The 20,453-nt window shown below is 36.7% G+C and overlaps 1 protein-coding gene across 3 annotated transcripts in view; it reads right to left on the bottom strand.

Moving 5' to 3' along the window:
* Arhgap6 (Rho GTPase activating protein 6) overlaps nucleotides 1-20,453 on the bottom strand; it is a 479,616-nt gene that overhangs the window by 159,421 nt on the left and 299,742 nt on the right. Inside the window, exon 1 of one of the 3 annotated variants that reach the window (XM_076561964.1) lies at nucleotides 6,232-6,346. The exons of the other annotated variants lie outside the window; for them this stretch is intronic. Coding sequence (XP_076418079.1) covers nucleotides 6,232-6,246 — 15 coding nt within the window. The 5' untranslated portion in view covers nucleotides 6,247-6,346. Of the gene's footprint in view, nucleotides 1-6,231; nucleotides 6,347-20,453 lie in introns of those variants that run through there. 3 annotated transcript variants of the gene reach the window in all.

Genomic DNA, 20,453 nt, shown 5'->3' with positions numbered 1-20,453 from the left:
AAAGTAATGTCTCCATGTCATGATTTGGGAGCTGGTTGGTAGCCCAAAACAAAAAGCCTGGTACAATAGTGTACTTATCAGCACCCCTGGCTTCTCCCTAATAGATGTCTGTAGCTCCCTTCTATCATTTGTGACAATCAAAATGTCCAATTTTTTATTCCTGGGACAAGTAGCCTCCAGTTGAGTGGTTTGAACAAGGGTCTACTAATTCATTGGGAAGACTTCAAACTTGGCTTCACAGTAGAATCATTTAAAAATACTGATGCTCATGATCTATCTCAGCACAGTTGATTTGTATCAACTCTCTGTGGAGCTTAAGAATTGTACTTTTGTGAAGCTCATTGGGAAGTGCAAAGGTGAATTTAAGATTGACAAGAACTGTACTGACACCATAGTGCTCTAATTTCCTTACGTGGGAGATAGTTGTAATACCACTTGTTCTAACCACCATGCAGGATGAATAGAGACAACATTCTGGAAAGCACCTGAATAACAAACTAATGACTGTGTTAAAGGTAGCAGAGAAAAGAATGCATCATTTTAAAGTTGCCATGGAAATTTTTAAAAAGCTGTATTTAGCCCTTTATTATGAATTAGGATGATTTGTATTCACTCTGTCATAAAAGAACATGCCATCCCAATATGGAGGAGATACGGGGCATTTTCAAAGGCTCTCTTGAGTGTGAGGTCATGGTAATAGTTAAACCTTGATGAAAGAAAGTCATACAAATAATATCAAATCAGCTACACTAAACAACAAAAATATTCTGGATATATAAAGTATGAAATATAATTAATTATTATTTTTTGGTTCTCAACAATTCATGCTAGTAAGTGGAGAAGACAAGAAATAGACTGAATAAATTATTATAATAGGAAAACTTCTTACATATCAAAGGTTTCATCTCTGTCTCTAATATACTTATATTTTTTACAAAAACATGAAAATACCGAAGGCAAACAATAGCAAATGTTAATCATGATTCAGTCTGAGTAACCAATGCACAGATTTTTTTATATTAGTTTTCCTATATTTTTCTTTTCTTTTAATATTTGATTAAAACTTAGGATATGGAAATAAGCTTGAATAAAACACAAGAGACTAGACCACAGGAAGAAGTGATTCCTCATTTGTTTGAAGTGACCATAGGTCCCTATAGGAATGGAGAGTTCATGGGAGCAAAGCTATTCCATAATATTTTCTTCAATTTATGCTGTGGGCTTACATAGGAAGGGCACTGGGCTCTTGACACCCAAGAACTGTTCTAACTTTCCCCTCTTTAAAGGAAATCTTACAATTAGATTTTTCATATATTCTAACAGCTTTTCAATGAAGAACCTTGTGAAATATCTGCCTTTCTACTTAATAAGTCAAGAAAGTGTACAACCCCAGCATTTTTCTCCGTTAGAAAGCATTATGGTATCAAATGGAACATTTTCCACAAAAGGCAATGTGAGAAGATAGTCTTTCAGGCACAAGTTTTTAAAAAATCCATTTGCTTATAACCCTACACTTCTATGAAGGGAAGGGGGTATGGGCAGATTAAGCAAACCAACTACCATCATCTAGCCCCAACTAGCCATCTCTTGTCACCAAATGAAGCTTCCAATCCCAGGATTAGATTACATCTAATTGAGTTTTTGGCCAAAAGGTTCCCCTAGGAATCTCCAAACAACCCAGGCTGTTTCAAAGACTATAGGTTGCTTTCCACAAACTGATGGCAAGGCCCTATTGCTAAAGACAACATATACACAACTCACTGGACATGGAGAAATCGAGCCAGTGTGTACAAATAGCCTTCACTCCTGTGATCTCATGTCTTTGGTACAGGAAGGTACTCTGCATGCTCTTCAAAGAGAAATGTAAACATCAACCCAACTACAGACTATTGGATCAATAATGGTGTCCAGCCTGCAAGATATGCTAGGGCAATAGTGGCACAAAGCTTGTGGGAGTAATCAAGAAATATCTGATTTGACTTAAGGCCCATTCCACAGATAGAACCCATACCTAACACTGCTTGGGTGACCAAAATCCTGATACGAGATACTCAGGAACCTAAGGTAAAACAAAATGCCACTGTTCTTTAAAAACAAAACAATATAGCAATAAAATTACTCCAAATGATATTCTGCTCTACTCATAAATCAGTGGCTTATTCAGCCATCATCAGAGAAGTTTCCTCCTGCAGCAGATGGGAACAAATACCGAGACCCACAGCCAGACAGTATGGAGAGAATGAGAGACCGTGGAACACTCAATTCTGAAGGAGTTGTCTCCATCCAATCCCTCCCCTATAAGGACTCTATAGGACTATAGGAACTATAGGAACCCGACAGAAGAGGAAATAGAAAGTAGGAGCCAGAGGGGATGGAGGACACCAGGAGAGTAAGGCCCTTTAAATCAACATGAGCAAAGTTCATATGAATTCAGAGAGACTGAAGTGGCACGCACAGGCCCTGCACAGGTCTGCAGCAGTTCCTCTGCATATATATTACGGCCTCTACTTCAGTGTTTTTATGGGATTCCTGAGTGTGCAAACCAAACGAGTGGGTCTCTGTTTCTTGTGCCTTCTCTTGGGCTCTTTCTCTTCTGCTTGTTTCTTTTGTCCAATTCCAATGTGTTAGTTTTTATTTTATTCTGTTATATTATATTATTTTGCTCATTATCCCATAGAAGCCTATTTGTTTTCTTTTAAAAAATAATTTTATTTTATTTATTTATTTTACATCCCAGCTGCTTGTTTGTTTCTAATGAGAAACAGAAAGGGAGTGGTTCCCAATGGGAGGGCAGGTGGGGTGGAACTGGGAGCAGTAGAGGGAGGGGAAACCATAATCAGGATAAATGTGAGATAAAAGTCTGTTTTTAACAAAAGAAAAAATTAAAAATAATTTTTTAAAAGATGGTATTTTTAGTACTCAATCCCAAATTTGTTTTTTGTTTGTTTATTTTTTTTCTATTACTTTAAAGGCTGTAAAGCCTTCAGGAGTTGGGAGCTGGATGATAGAAGTAGGTCAGTAGGGAAAAACCTTGAAAGTTACATCCACTCCGTATTTTGTTTTGTTTTGTTTTTTAGCATGCTGTCTATCTGACTTACATGCACACTGCCATGGACAGAGTTTCTTCCACTACACACCCTCCTTGCCATGATGGACTGTGCCCCTCTGAAGCCAGGAGCCAAAATAACTCTTTCTGGGCCTTTAATCCCAGTACTCAGGAGGCAGAGGCAGGTGGTTCTCTGTGAGTTCAAAGCCAGTCTGATCTGCAGATCAGGTCCCAGGATAGCCAAGGCTGTTACACAGGTCTCAAAAAACCAAAATAAGTAAATAAATAAAAATAAAATAAACCTTTTTCCCCTTAAGTTATTTATATCAGTTATTTTGTTCCCAGTGATGAGAAAAGTAACTAACATAGAAAATAATATTTAAATATCACTGACAGTCTAGCAACCTAGTACTTTACTTTTGGGTATACACATATTTTTGAGTAACTGTATTATAAACAAAAGTACTTACAAAATTTACTGACCAAAAATCTTTCCCACTTTAAAAAACAATAAATTTCTTATTTGTATGTCCAAGAAAAATATAAATAAATAAATATATATATGATAAATATAAATAAATATCTTTTGGTAGTCTTTAAAAACTAACTAACTCTATAGTTAGCAAGAACATTTAGTCTATTTTACTTCACTTCTTATATCTGAATGTTCCAGTATTTCAAGAAAATTTAAGAAAAGGAGATGGTTTTATAACTGTAAAAAAAAAATTGTATCATTCCCAGCTGCCTCAATACATCATAATTTGAAAGTGATACTTTAATGATATTTTCCCCTTTGTTTCTCCTTCAAATGATACTAAAATAAGAAAACAGTAAGTAATAAAACAAAGCAAGTGCAGAGCTATGGTTGCTAAGGTAACCATAATCATATTTCCTTTAAATTGTGGTAGAGCAGCTACTGCAGTTCAATTCAAGTTCATGTTTCCTTAGGAATCTCATATATGTTCAACGTCCTTCTTGTACATACCAGTATCACCCTTATCAAGCAGGTGAAAATGGAGGTGAAAACAAAGTACCTACAACATTCAGATTATGGAAGAGATATGGGGAAATAATGCCTAGAGGCTCCAGGGGGAAAAAAAAAACTGATACCTGCCTTTATGGCAACTGTGTTAACTATAGCACTAATGAGTTCTGCCCAGAGATCATGCAGTAAACACAGGTCAAATGGATTGCAATCCTCTGATAAAGACCATGGCCTCAGAATAATAACAATTCAGTATGGGCACTCTATGAACTATCATTTTTGTGAATAAAATGGTGACTATTTATGACCTGAAGAAAAGATCATTTTTCATACACATTTGAAGAAGTCTCTTCATTAATTTGTATCATTTCATGCTACCTGCAAGACTGAAGGGACTTCCCTCCTACTCCCAACCACAGGAACTGGTTAATATCTTGGAGATTGGTAGGAAAGGTAGTCATACTGAGCCCTAAATGATTTTTGCTAACTCAGTAACCCCTCAATTCTAAAAGTGTGTAAAGATGGTTCAATAGTGGAGAGTCCATGCACATTTTCCCACAGAAACAACATGTGGTGGTTTGGGTTCCCAGGCCAGCTCATGTAGCCCCATTTAAATGGAAAGCACGAAGAGGGGAAGTATAAACATAAATGAGAACTACATTCTCACCCTTCTGAGATCCTGGAAAAGAGAGGAGACTCCCAGTCATGGGGTAGGGGAATAAATGTTGGGTTAGCGTCAAAGATTCTGAATCGGTTTCTTCTGGAAGCTCCTAGACCAGAAATCACGTCATGGGAGGCTCTGCAGAGTCTCTTCTATTCACCTCAGTAGCCTGACTCAGCATAGGAATGTAATACATCATTTGTTGAACCAATGAAATAACAAGCCTGAGGGTCTGGGAGGTAATTTCAGTATTTCTGACACTCCACCACCTCCTGTGGCTGAAATATTTGGGAACAACAGACCAAGTGCTTTAAATGTTTTGTGCTCTCATTTTTTTGCCCTTAGATCCACGTGGAACTCCTCGTATTCCTGTTTTGTTTAGTATAATAGGGATAACACAGGGCTCAAAAGAATGGTGTGGGAGGCAGGGTTGAAGAAATAAAGTGTTTTAAAGACAAATTTAATTTCATGCTGATGGTCCTTTTGTGTTTATGTCTATGTCCCAAAATAGAGTCCTAGAAAAGAACGTGTATTTTAGAAACATGAAGAGAACTCTAAACAAGTCAGCACTTTAGGTGATGTTGTATATTTTAAATTCATTATTCATTTATAAATTCCTGCATTTTTATTTCCCTAGATAGGATTAATTCCACAATGCATAACTCATGAAAACAGGAAAAATATTTCATTATTATGCACCCTATAAAGCAACTCTAATGCAGCTCTTACATTACAGAGGAATTTATTTGTAATTAGTCTAAAATAATTTGCTAGTTGCCACTTTAAAAAATATTTTTTACAGAATTTTAAGGACAAATAAAAGACATACTGAGGTTGGGGATGTGGCATAGTGGTAGAGTACTTGTCTAGCATGTGTGAGTCCCCAGCACCACTAAAGTCAAAATAAAAATGAAGAGTTCCTTGAAAAGAAAAATCTTTTCATTCTCATTTTCCTTTATACATAGTTTAAAATATTTCTAAATGAGTAGGTAAAAAGAAATTATCTCCCAAGTACAAATATAATTTTTAATTTCTAAAAGCATATCTTGATGTGAACAGCACATCTCAGAGAGAAAATGAGAGAGAGAGAGGGAGGGAGGGAGGGAGGGAGGAGAGAGAGAGAGAGGGAGGGAAGGAGGGAGGGGGAGGAGAGAGAGAGAGAGAGAGAGAGAGAGAGAGAGAGAGAGAGAGAGAGAGAGAACACCACCCACTTGTCCAAGTTCCTCCCACATAAGGAGAATGTGCACACCCTTTCTATTTGCACAAAAATAATAGTGTTAAACCATTAAAGAATCACAAGAGCAATTTAAGCTGAAATGAATCAAGATGAATTTTAAATATCTAAAACAACACCAGACTTAATTTCTAGTATATATATGTATATATGTATATGTATATATAATAAATCTAGTATATATATATATATATATATATATATATATATATATATATATATAGCCTAAACAAAGAGATATTATTGTAAAGTAAACATCTATACCACATAATTATATACAGGTGACCTAGAAACACCCAACTTACAAATGTCCTGTACATGGGAACAGTCAATCCAACACAATCAGATCAGACTTCAGGTTGAGAGAAGGATTCCCTTAGGAGCCATCCTGGTCTCTTCCCACTGGATACTGGAGTTGGCCATGATTAGAGTGAAAACGAAAAATGGGAAGTCATGGTCCTCACTTCCCACCATTCTCACCAAGGAATCTATTTCCCATAAATGTTACAAAGACTGCCTTGGTTCCCAGGCCGGCACATCAGAAGTCCACTGGGCCCGCAGTTCAGCTGGAACTGTGCTATTAATACTAGGCAGACTTCCCACTTGGAAACTAGCTCTAGCCCTGACAGTGTTGGTCAGCTCTGTTATGGTTAAATGGATTTGTGGGCGGTCCTGGGAGCCTGCCAGTTAGAATATCCTTTCTGTGGGAAAATTCCTTTCCAGGCCCAAACAACTCACTGTCAAACATGGTTTTCAGCCACAAGTTGGGAAGGGCCTCAGGCATTGACAAATCAATCCTCACCTTTCTTTTCTGGAAATGTTTGGGTAATCATTACAGCAAAATAACACAGACAAGCATAAAGCAACCTGAAACTCAACACAACAATGTGTTCCATGGCAAAGAATGGGTATATTTTACTTACGTTAATAGATTGGCTACACACACACACACACACACACACACACACACACACACACCATGCACAAACAAACACTTCATCATATGATGCCTCATGCAAATGTGTTGTCATTAATGGAGAATTGCTTTCTTTTGTTGTTAAAAAAAAAAAAAGATCAACTATGACCTAGGCCCCACTTCTGTGCTTTAACTTTTATTCTCTTCTGGAGGTTGATTTATACTCATTGAGCTACATTCTCAATTGGTTCTTCTCAGACTCAAAAGACATCTGTGCAATAACCTGATAAAATTTGGAGGTGTTCAGCCACAGGGCAGGAAGTGAAAAAGTTGTAACCAGCATTGGTCTGGGGCCTCAGGAACATAATATTTAAATCAGCCAAGAGACTAATCTAATGTAAAAGTCTTCCTTATTGCATGGGATGAATGTGTACAAATTGTTCTCATCAATAGCAAATAGGTTATTTAGTACAAGATGGTGAACTACAGATTCCAATAGTTTTCACACACAAACAATAATAATAATAATAATGATAACTCAGAGATGATACTAATTTTACAGTAGCAGATTATAATTCTGTAGGAAACTGAAAATGGCACTGTTAATTAATTAAGGCAAATCAAGCAATGGACATAGTGAATTAGTCACAGGTAGGAAATCTTCAGTGCATTTGGCAGAAGCAGGACAAAGTTACCCATATTAATTTAAAGACAACACAAAAATTGCTAGAGCCTAGAGTACTGAATCACTGACACTTTAGCTTTGTGTTCTAACTTTCTTACTAAATCATTCCCAAATATAAAATAGTTCAGGACTCATAGGAAACATGAAATGAAGTGATAGAAGATTTAAGAGATTCCTTAAAATAAATGCCTGAGGATGATCTTTCAATTGGCCTATAAAATATAGACTCACACATAGAAAGACTGGATCATCTACACATAATTGTAAAAATGTGGTAATTTCAACCCCACCTTGCATTAAAGAGACAGACTAAATTAGTGATGTCAGAAAAAAGAACATTTCTGCAGAAACATTTTTCCATTTGGGAATGTATAATCACTCAGTTTACCCAAGAGAAGAAGAGATTTCATTAAACCATAAGAGGAAAAGGAAATTATGGTTAATTGGCATATTAGTCCTGTAAATTATACTGCAGTCCTAGAAAGACTGAAGGTAACCCAAACTGTTTTTGCTTTGCTTATACATTTTGTCAATATCTTTTTTAATCTACAATAAGATTTATGAACATATATATCAGTATCAAGTTTCTTATCACTATATCCCAATTCAGAAGTTCTGATTAAATTAGCATAATTTATGTTAAACAGTGCATTTCTAGATTGTGTTGGCTTCCCACTTAAAAATACATCCCCTTCCTTGTTCCTAATATGGCCCTCCATGGATCTTACAGGCCTCAGATTTGTCTTCTTTCTCTTGCTTCCTTCAGCATCCATGAAACTGTTCTTTGAAATTCAGTTGGCTATTTACCATTCAGACACATGGATATTACTTGCCATTGAATTCTATACACTTATATATATATTATAGAGGCACCATTTCCCTTGGATATCTTACTTAAAGACCTTGGTGAAACAAGAAAAGTTGAAACCATATAAAACGGAGAATTTTCCATCCCTGTTAGTGTGATTTTTTATTAGTTTTTTAAAGGTATGGGTATGTATGTATATATCTTGGTATATGCATGTGAGGGCAGTGTCCATGGAGGGCAGAAGAGGAGGTCTTGGAGCTGGAGTTATAGGCCATTATAAATTACCCAACATTGGTGCTAGGAATTGAACTCATATCCTTTAGAAGAGCAGTATGTCCTGCTAATTAATGAGCCATCTCTGCAGCCCATTGTTTGCTTTTCTGAGATGGCTACAAAGTTCTACAATAATGAGGCCAATCAAAGTGAAGCCAACATGCTGAGCCCTATTTTCTAAAGGAGCCACAGTATATAAAGGGAAGTGAAACTTCTAGGGTCAGCACCCATATGATTAACAAGAAAACCCACATGCATGTTGCACTATGGTTTGTTTAGGAGACTGGCCCCTGTTGGGGCAAATGCATGCTATTTCAATTTTTAGCTCATACAAACATTAGCAAAGCAAATTTTCTCACATCATTACCCATAGCCAAATAAATAACTTTGAGATGGCTTTCTCTCCACTCTTTATTCAAAGTGAGGGTAACATTTATGTAAAGGATTCTTGCCAAATAGAAGAAGCCACTAGCCATTTGCATGTTGGGATGAAGGAATTAATGAAGCAATACATGTATGATAGTTGGATTATTATCACACACACATATATATAAATTTTCTTATCAACAAATTGTTGACTAAGTCTTACAAAGATTTGTCCACTGAACTTGCTTTCAGACAACCTGACTTGGAATAATTTTCTACCCATAAATATCTCTGTCACCTCTATGAAAACTAACTTTATGAATAGCCTCAGTCTGTTGTTCACTGTAGGTACTTGCCTTTTCATCCTCCTTCCAGATTTCTGATGCCTGGCTAGTCAGTCTTCCCCTGTTGTCAAGAGTAAATGATCCATCCTAGCTACAAAAATAGAGTTTCATCATTTTTAATTGGTGGTTATATCATTCAATATGCTTTAAATGCATTTCAGACTAAGGTTGGTTGCATGACATTTAGGAAAAGGGCAACAAATCAAACACAACAATGGTTTTTAAATCAGATGCAAGTAAAATTCACAGTTGGATAAAGAATCCAGGTGTTCTGCAATCTGGGACACTGTGATGCATGAGAGAAGAAGTTTCCAATAGCCTATGCTTCTTCCATTTGAGGGGTGGGGTTCTCAGTGCCAACACCATTGCTAAAGCTCCAGACAGACTTATCTGTACTTTAGGCAGCAAGAATTACACACTGATGGAGATTTAGTCTCAAGCTATCTAGAAGACAGTAAAAAGTATGCATGGAGAAGATAAGGCAAGTAGCAGTCACTGCCATAGTCTATTTCCCAGCCACAATCAAAGGAAGGTAAAGAAGCTTGCAGAAAAGAAAGAAAAAAGGAAGGGATGGCCTGTACATCTTCCTCTGTTCACTGTCACATCTCAGTGTTGTTGTTTGAAACTAACACAGCCCATCTTGTCACCAGCCAGAAAGTAGATTGAACAGCATACAGAACAGGATGGATTCTGGAAGGAGGCCTATATATGGATCTTCCGACATGCTGGACTTTCTTTTATGTTACATTACAATTATGAGATTGCTTAATCTCTCAAGAGGGAGGAATGTTCTCTTGCTTGCAGCCAAGTAGCTTCTAATTCATTTGACCCATCTAATCAACCTTCCAAAAATTTCCCCCTTGGTATAGGCTTCTACAAGTTAATTTTATTAGAATCCTGAAAGACCAACCAATATTTTTATTTTATTTTATTTATTGTGTGCATGCGTGTGTGTGTGTGTGTGTGTGTGTGTGTGTGTGTGTGTGTGAGTGTGTGTGTGTGTGTGTAAGTGCAGGGTACATGTGGGCTACAGTATACTCTTGGAGGTCACAGGACAAGTTTTTGGAGTCAGTTCTCTCCTTCCACCATGGATTTCCAGGGATCAAACTCAGATTGTTTGGCTTGCACGCAATCACTTTTACCTATGGGAGCACCTCACTAGCTCCCAATTATTATTTTATTCACTATACTCAAAACAAACCTCAATGACTGTCTTTGGAATATTAAGCAATGGGTATTACTAAAGTGATATATTGTCATCCTCCATTCCCAAATAAAAAAGTAGAAAAATAATTACAAAATTCATTGCATATATTGGGCTCACAAGCACTAAAAGACAATTGTTCACTTACATTGAATGCAAAAAGCCACATTACGTTTGTTCATTAGGTATCCAAAATAAATGATAACAATGGTTTTTGATGTCTGGTTTTGACACCCACTGGAACTGTGAAATAAAGCAAGCAATTCACTTTGAACAAATCAGCTTCTTTTTATATTAGGAGCAAGAAGCTGGATAGATAACTCAGTAGTTGAGAGCACATACTGCTGTTGTAGAAGACTCAAGATTGGTTCCCAGCACCCATACTGGGTAGCTCAAAACCACCTGCAATGTCAGCTCAGAAAGATCTGATGCTTCTGGCCTCTCTGGACACATTCACTCATATATACATACCCACACATAGATAGACACACCTACACATAATTAAAAATACAGTATTGAAAAAGTAGAAATATAATAAAGAAGGAGATATACCCTTTGCCTTAATCTTCTTAGGCTGCCACAACAAAATAACATTGAATGACTGGCTTGGCTTAAGTAGCAGACATTGATTTCTCAGAGTTCTATAAACTTGAAACCTGAGATCAGATATCAGCATAGTCTAGTTCTAGTGAAGACACTTCCTGATTTGTAGCTGGCTACGTTTTCTTTGTAGAAAAAACCCTGCTTTCTTCTAACAACACTCAACTCATCATGGTCCAACCCTCCTTACCTCAGCTAAACTGAATCACCTGCCCAAGGCCCCATCTAAAATGCCATCACATTCAGGGACAGAATTCCACACAGAAACCCAGGAAGATGCACAAGCATTTAGTTCCTAGCATCATCTTTTCTAAGGGGTATGTCAAGGTTAAATACTATGTAAATTGTGTAATGGTAGAAGTTACAGCATTTTACTCAATAACTGGCAGTGGTTGTGTTACTAGCAACCACTGAGAACACAAAGAAGAAGTCAAAGTATATGGCTGAAATGTTCATTCATCATTTCATTTAGATATATACATAAGCCTCCTAATTTCAAAACCACTAAAGGCAAAATGGAAAGCTATAGTGGGCTTCTAAGCTAGAGAATAAAGGGTACATACCAAGGAACTATAAAGCAGAAACCAAGACAAAACAGATGACATAACTGAACATAAGCCATGAAATAAAGAGGAAAAGTAGACTAGAGTGAAGTCAGAGGGGAGAGATTTAAAAAGTTGTGTCTATAGCCAGGTACTGTGAAAGAGTTCTATTTTGTAGTTATTGGTGTCTTGGAGTACTGCATGCAATGGTATTTCAGTTTTCACAAAGGCTAAAATGTGATTCTCCTCTTACATTCTTTCCCTTGTAAGTTTTACAATGATATTGGTCTGCCTGAAATAAGAAAGCTTGACTGTAGTATTGAAGTTGTAGTCAATCACAGGGTGAAATGAATGAATCTACAGTGACAAGAGAGGAGATTTGTGATGTAAACGTGCTTAAGGAACAGATGAGAGATGCAAGACTTCCAGGGAAGAGCAAGACATAGTGTTTAGAGCACCTCTGGGAGTTGCATATCAGGTATCCTACATATCAGATATTTACATTACAATTCATAACAGTAGTAAAATTACAGTTATAAAGTAGCAATGAAATAATTTTATGATTGGAGTCACAACATGAAGAACTGCATTAAAGTGTCACAGCATTAGGAAGGGTGAGAATCACCGACAAGAGTAGAAATACAAAAGAGCTGTGGAGATAAAAATCTAAAAGAGGTTAAATGCAGTCAGAACTCACCTTATGGATTTAGAGGTGATGGCTCATGTAAACTATAGAAAAAAGAGACTTGGAAGAGTGATTGGATAGATGCTACTTGGCAGAAGGTTGAGGAATAGACAGAGGTGAGTATATGACCCATCCTCATTGGATTTTTAGCTGTAAACGGGAATGGCTTTTAGAAGCGTTTTTGCCAAGGCAGAGACTTAACACGAGATAACTGTACAGAAAAACAAATTCAAAGCAATGAGTGTAGTTGGATGCCATACTCTGCAGTGACCCCAAAATAAAGAGGACTATTTGAAATTTGGATAAAAAAAGATAGGGTTGCCTCTGAGATAGGAGAAAATGAGATCTATGTTGCCTGTAATTGATTCATACATGATAAATATTTTAGCAAAAGGATAAGCTGACCCCGTATGTTCATGTGCAACTAAAAGAATGTTATAGTAAGGCTTTAAATAAGCTTGCCTTAACTTTACAAAAATGTATGTACCGAGAAGATTATGATTATGATTATTATTTATAATTTGCTATGAGTTTTGCTCTCTCTGGATCTTGAACCCATTATCACAAGAGCATTGATAGGGCTGAGCTTCTGGAAGTGATTGACAGATCTTATACTCATGACTGGTTAATGAATCACCCAGGAAACATGAGAGACCAGGATGTTACCTCCTCCAGACCATGGGGTTTCCAGGCATCTTCCCTATCAAGCAGGCACATCTGCTTCTCCACATGAAGGAAACAAAGCCAGAATAGAGGGTCGGCTGGCAAAGCCACAAGGTCAAGCCTTGGCCTCTCCTTCCTGGCTTCCTGCAGAGACCTGGACTGAGCTACATGACCTGACTTGTAGCGATTCTGCACACCGCAGAAAGAACTAAAGCAGGAGCCATTGGGAGTTCCTCTTTCTAAACCTCCAGAATGCCCTCTGATTCATTCACTCACAAACTTTAACTGGCCTCCTCCTGTGTGTTAGACACTGCCTGGGCTCTGAAGAAAGTGTAGTGGTGACAGAGAACCTATTCCATGTAGTACCAATGCCACAGTTCTTCCATGGGACTAATTATTAGTAAGGCCTCTTACTGTTTATCTAAACGGATGCATCTGTAAATCTTGCTCAGCATATTGGATTACTGTTTACAGAGGGTGAGGTTGCTGTTTATTTCTCAGCATGGAAGATGCACATGTTGTACTTTTCATTTACGAGGTACAGCTCAGAGGAAACAAAGCCTCAGAATAAATACTTCATTCTAAAATCCACAAAGGGTGATGAGTGCCCAAACTAACATGTGTTCCAATTTTTACTATGCCCATTTGGTTCAGACTTCCAAACCTGTCAGAAGATCCAAGTGCAATATAAGAGAGGACAAGTATATTGTGACATTGCTTCAAATTTACATTCTCATCCCTTCATTATTAACTTTCCAATTTGTCTTGTTACCATATTAGGATACATCTGGGAATTCATTTAATGTCGTCTTAAAGTTTGTACATTTTACTAGAAGTGCAATCAGGTTATTACCCTAAGAACATGGTTCTTAACACTGGCTTTAATATTTCTGGTTTTAAGCTAAATATGTGGGATTTCTTCGGAAATTATAGAACAAAATATGTTAATATTTTATTTATTGAATTGACATAATGAATTTCAGAATCATTTACAGATATTATATACAACACTTTATTTTACATTATGAACTTTTACCTATGTAGATGTCTCTGTGCTTTTTTTAACTATCTCTGAAGCACATGGATCAAACAGTTCTCTTGCTTGTATGTACAGATTGCTTTTTATGCCTTATTTTTAAGTGTTATATTAAAAGCAACAACATACATGTATTTTACACACTAGTGGAAAGCCATAAGAAGTGAATTGCCTACAATAATATAAATCAACCGTAAGGTTTTTTTCTTTGTCCTTGCTTTTATTAGTGTGGTACTACCTACCGATCATGGAATTATTTCTATAGTTTAAAATAAGGACTGAGTAGCTATTTCTCAATTCAAGTGTACACAATATGAAGCAAATGACTTCCTTAAAGTCTTAGACATTAAAACTTGATACAAATGAATATAGACAGAATTCTTTACTTCAAAAAGTTTGTACATTTAAAATACATATGTACATATGGTTTCCATTAGGTTAACTACTGTTCTGTAATAATGTTTCCTAACACATGTTGGGCATTGCCATTCAGAAAATCCTAAATCACAGAATGCTCTGGGCTTTAAAAAGTCTCTGTAAATACTCCCAAATATGGAAACCTCTGAAATCTATACTGTCAGACAAGACATGTGTAACCTGCTTTGCTTGAACTTATACTTCTATATTCTAACCTGTCTATCTCTGTCCTTGTACCCTATAAAATACATAGCAAAGAGGGAAATGTTTTAGTAAATATTTGCATAGTAAAATAACAAAATGTTTTCGGGAGGTGGTGGTGCACGTCTTTAATCCCAGAACTCGAGAGGTAGAGGCAGGTGAAACTCTGTGAGTTCGAGGCCAGCCTGCTCTATAAAGTGAGTTCCAGAACAAGCTCCAAAAGCTACACAGAGAAACCCTGTCTTGAAAAACCAAAAAAATCCCTAAAAACCAACCAACCAAACAAACAAAAAATAACAAAATGTAATTGTCACCCTTTAAAATTTGTAAGCTTTTGAGTTCCCATCTATCTACTTTCAGAGTTTTTACATACTGAATCCTGTTCTTTGATAAATTTTCACCAAATAGGACTTCATTATCACTTCCTGCCCAAATCTCTCCACCAAGTTTGAAATATGGATTTCAGGAGCAGGGAAATCCTTCTTATCTATAGAACATTGTGATAGTTCCTGTTTATCTTGCTTCCCAGTCTTCTTTATGACGAAAAACTGTTTCTATGTCTCTTCAGATGACTTACCAGGAAATCTAGAATTGTGCTTTTTAAATCCCAATGTGCTTATGGTGCCAAGAGAAATTCCTTTTCTATTCAGCAGGTCTGGAATGAAGAACTGCTGCTGCTATCTCAGGGCCACACATTGAGTAGTGTCTGTATGTTCTCTGACTTAGCCATGTCTTAGATCCCACGCATCATGATGTACTATCCCTCAAGCACTAAGTGACTTGAAGTCTCATCACTGAGGTCAAAACTTAATGTCATCGGTTATTTTCAGTACAAACTTTTTTTTTTTGGTTTTTCGAGACAGGGTTTCTCTGTGTAGCTTTGCGCCTCTCCTGGGACTCACTTGGTAGTCCAGGCTGGCCTCGAACTCACAGAGATCCTCCTGGCTCTGCCTCCTGAGTGCTGGGATTAAAGGCGTGCGCCACCACCGCCCGGCTTCAGTACAAACTTTAAGGAATCGAAACAAAAACATCTATCTCAATTTTATGATGTAAGTATTAAATGAGATACTAAATATAAAATACTACTTTCCCCATCCATCGTAAATAATTTTTTAAATGATGGTAGTTGAAATTGTCATCATCTTAATCTCTGGAGTGCATTTTGAGTTCTCTTTTCCATTTGATCCCATACATCCCTGCCATTTTCGCATTTTCTTTAAAGCTGAATGTAAATGAGTACCTATTTAGATAAACACCACAGAGAAGTGAGTAGAGACACATTATGATATGTACCTTAAAATAGCACTTGAATGTGATAAACTGTAAAGTGTTAGGTACGTGTAGAAATGACCATCAAGGTTGGGGCAGATCCATAGGCAAAACAAGCGCAAGCCTTTTACCTGAGAATTGGTGACAAACAACTGACTGTTCACAGATGTTTAATTATCTCTTAGCCAGATTAAATTCTATGGGCCAAGGCTTCGCCCCATACTATGCATTTGTCAGTTGTAATTGCCAAAAGCAATTCAACTGCATTTACTATTATAAAATACCAAGCTACCTGTAGAAAAATCAGGATAAGTATTAGGAAATAGGAAGAGATTGAATAGTGCCTTTTCTTTTCTAAATTGAGTGTATTTCAATTTTACTTTAATTCCTTCAACCTTTCAGAAGGACCTTTGTTTCAATTTACATAAAATTACAGTATTTAAACACCATTTTATAAAGAGTAGTGAGAATTAAATCTACAGGGTCAAAATCATTACTATGATTATTGAAATTGTAATCTTCTTCCTCATGATAAAGTAGATTTCAAGATATAACATTTCTCTTTCTTGTGATGTCAATTTTACCAGGTCAGTGATCTAACCCCTGAGCTATGAAGCCAACCATGTGATGTCAATTTTAATGTCAGATCTGAGTTGTTCCTCTAAGAATAGTTAATAGAAAAGGAAAGGTGAGATTAGAAACTTGGAAAATTTTCTTACTAGCAAATTTATAATAGGGACTGGAAAATGATTAAGTTGTTAAAGTTCTAGCTTCATAAACACAAGGACCTGAGTTCAGATCCCTAGCACTCACATAAATGCCTGGGTGTGCACATACCTGTACTCACAGCTTTGGGGAAGCAAGAGAGGAGAATCTCTGGGGTTTACTGGCTAGCCAGCCTAGCCTATTCCATGAGCTCCAAATACTGAAAGGCCCTGTCCCTCAAAATAAAGGTGGATGTAGAGCAATAAAGGAAGACACTTGATGTCAATCTATGACATCCACATATACACACAAAGAGAAAAGCAGTCCCTGACTACTTAGCCATTATAAAATCGGATACTATATTTGAAGTGACAATGCATTTTATGTTGATTTCCATAATTCAAAGTTCACAACAGACTAAAATTTCTATTGACACTTCCACTGAGTTATATATAAACACCTGCTTAGACTGCAGTACTTATAGCAACTAATGTAAGAAAATGGATCTCTTAAATGAGAGTTCAAGGAACTATTGGAGAATGTCTCCCCAAGCTCAACATGAGCTTCAGATGACTGACTATGGCTCCACTTTGCATTAAATATGGTAACATTTGTATTTTTATTCTACTAGGGCTGCTTCTGGCACTGGCATATTTTATTTGGTAGATAAATCTCAAAATTCCTTAGCAAGGGAGAGAAATCACAAGCACATTCCATTACCTGATTGGAGTGGCTGTTTTCTAGAAAATAGGCAGTCAAGACCTGGGCAGCAATGAAATGAACCTGCTCCCTCATGTGTATCTCTCATCAAACTGGTTCAACCAGTACACAGCCATTTATCCTCTAAGCCATGGGTCAGCAAACTATAACCCACAAAACAAATTCAACACATCTCCTGTTAGTGTAAGCAAAGTTTTAATGGAATCAATCACACACATTCATTCATATATCATATATGCGTATGTGCAGAGGGATGACATAAACCATCTACTTGGAAAAGCCTAAAACATTTTACTATCCAATCTAAATGAGCTAAAATGTACATAGCACACACACACAAACCCACCCCCACAAAAGCAAACACAAGAAAATACACTTGCCTTGAAATTTAACTCATTTGTTTTGAAATTTTCATAATATTGTAGTAATATAGAATTATTATAAACCTTAAGAGTAACTGTATGGAGTTGGCATAAAGTGATTACTACTGAAAATTTCTAAATTCTCTTTAGTACATGGCTAATCTGTGACAAATTAATTAAACTTTATCTATCAGGAAGAGAATTCTTGATTTTATGCATGTAAGCAGTGAAAGATAGAATAAATAAACATAGGGATGCTATGCTTCCTATTTCTATAAGTGTATCATCAAGAAAATGGCAGCACTCCTGCTTATGCTCAACTCTCAAATGTCTACATAATAATTAGGAATAAGTTAACTGAACCACAAGAAATGTCTCCATAAAGGTATATTATAATCTTGATTTAGATTTAATATATCTCAATATATATTTTTAAGTAATAAAAGCATGTAATTATTTGAAGACTTATGTTTAAATTGGGAAGAGACTCATCTTTGTGTTCTGCTCTAGTTGATTTTAAGATGGGAATATTTACATTATTAAAACAAAAGGAAAGATAAACCATCTGTTGTGACCAGTTGTACAACTTTCCAATATAGAACCTCTTTTCTCCTTCAGAGGCTTTTTTTTTTTTTTTTGGTTTCTCGAGACAGGGTTTCTCTGTGTAGCTTTGCACCTTTCCTGGAACTCGCTTTGGAGTCCAGGCTGGCCTCGAACTCACAGAGATCCGCCTGCCTCTGCCTCACGAGTGCTGGGATTAAAGGCATGCGCCACCACCGCCCAGCCCTTAAGAGGCTTTTAAGAATCTTCTTTGGTTTTATTACTAGAATGTAGGGACACATGTAATGATAATCAAATGTCAAATTCAACAAGATAATATTAATGCTTATATTTCCCTATTTCATATTAATATGTAAAAGAAGGCATTTCATCATTACAAATATTTATTATGAATGATTCACTATATATCAAGTGGATAAGGAATGATTGCATTTTAAAAAAAAACTTCATGTTATATTTAGTACTTTGAGCTCAGATTCTTCATTTCCTGTACATTTTAAATGATAGTTAAAAAAAATAATTAATGACTTAATTGGGACAACAGTTTGCCATTTCTACTACGCTTAAAAGTCAAAAAATATTTTAGAAATTCAAAAGCCAAACTATTACTAAAGGAATACTTATCATGGGTAAATTTAAAAAAAAAATATGTAGCTGTAATGAAACAATAGGTTCTAATCATCCTGAAAGGCTTAAAATCAACTTTAAAAAGTTCAACTTTATTTTATATATGTGGATGTTGTCTGCATAACTGCCTGTCACCACACAGACCAGAAGAGAAGGTTGGATCCCCAGGAACTGGAGATACAGACAGTTGTGAGCTACCATGTTGGTACCGGGAATTGAACCCAAGTCCTTTGCAAGAACTGCAAGTGCCCTTAACCACTGAGCAATCCCTTCAATTCCAAATCTTCTAATTTTTGATATTCATTTTTTTACTGAAGAAATGTTTTGGAATATTTCATACATGTATGTACTATGTTCTTATTACCCTCACTCCCACCTTCTCTTTTCTTCTCCCGACCCCAGTTAGCACCCCTCCCTCCTTAGAAGTCTCCTTTTCCACATTCATGTCTTTTTATTTTGTTCTGTGACCCACTGATTTTTAACTAGTGCTGTCTGTGTGACAGTGGAGCCAAGTGAGCTCACTCAAGTGTGTACACAACTAAAGACAATGATAGTTCCTCCCTCAACATCTATCAGTAGCCTATAATTCAAGAGAAAGGAGTAGGGCCCCTTGAGCCCTTTCCAGATCCGTGATTAGCTTTTAACAGTCTCACTCCTTTTCAGGTCCACTACAGCCAACTACAGTTGTTATAATATCATGGTTGCAATGTCTGCATCCTTTCCTGAAAACATCTCACAGCCCTTCTTCCTATCTTCTGGCTCTTTCCACTTCCTCTTCTGCAATATTCCCTGAGCCTTTAAAGGAAGTTGTTTAAATGTTCTGCTGAGGTTTTGTTTGGTTTTTCATTTCTTCACAAACGTTAGGATCTAAACCTCTACCTATCTTTATTAGTCTTTTTAAAAGCTTATTGAACTCAATCCCCAGGGGAGTCTTTGCCCTGGAGGAGATGGGAATGGGGGGTGGGCTGGGAGGTAGGCAGGGTGGGTGGGGTGGGGTGGTGGTGGGGGGCAATGGAATCTGTGACTGATATGTAAAATTAAATTAAATTATAAAATAAAATTTAAAAAAAGGAAAAAAAAAAGCTTATTGTTGCCAATACTCAATCCAAGAATACACAGATGGAAGCACGTAAGACAAAAGCCCAACAAAGTCCTGTATGGTGAGTCCAGTGAAAAATAAAACATGAAGCAAGAAATTTTGTTTTCTCCACTTTGGGAAAAAACAATCCTCTCAAATTCATAATAAACACAGGGAAGAGCAGAGCAAAAAGAGGAGAAGGGGGGAATGGAGGGGAGGAGAGGGAGGTGAGGAGAAGAGAGGAGAGGGAAGGGGGAGGGTAGGGAGAGAGAAGAAAAGAGGTCAAGATTTACTCAGATTTTTTTTACTGAAGATCTTCCTAACTTAAAAATCATTGCCTATATGGATTTGGAAAAATGGAAGGTCTACATTTCAAGCATATAAATATCACATGGGAAGTATCTTCTGTTGTGGAATGAACTTTTTGTATACTGTGAATATGTGTCACTCTGATTGGTTTAATAA

Source organism: Peromyscus maniculatus, chromosome X (genome assembly GCF_049852395.1).
Source record: "Peromyscus maniculatus bairdii isolate BWxNUB_F1_BW_parent chromosome X, HU_Pman_BW_mat_3.1, whole genome shotgun sequence".
NCBI classification, from domain to species: Eukaryota; Metazoa; Chordata; class Mammalia; order Rodentia; family Cricetidae; genus Peromyscus; species Peromyscus maniculatus.
The sequence above is the reverse complement of the archived record's forward strand: the minus strand, read 5'-3'. Positions and strand labels throughout refer to the sequence as shown.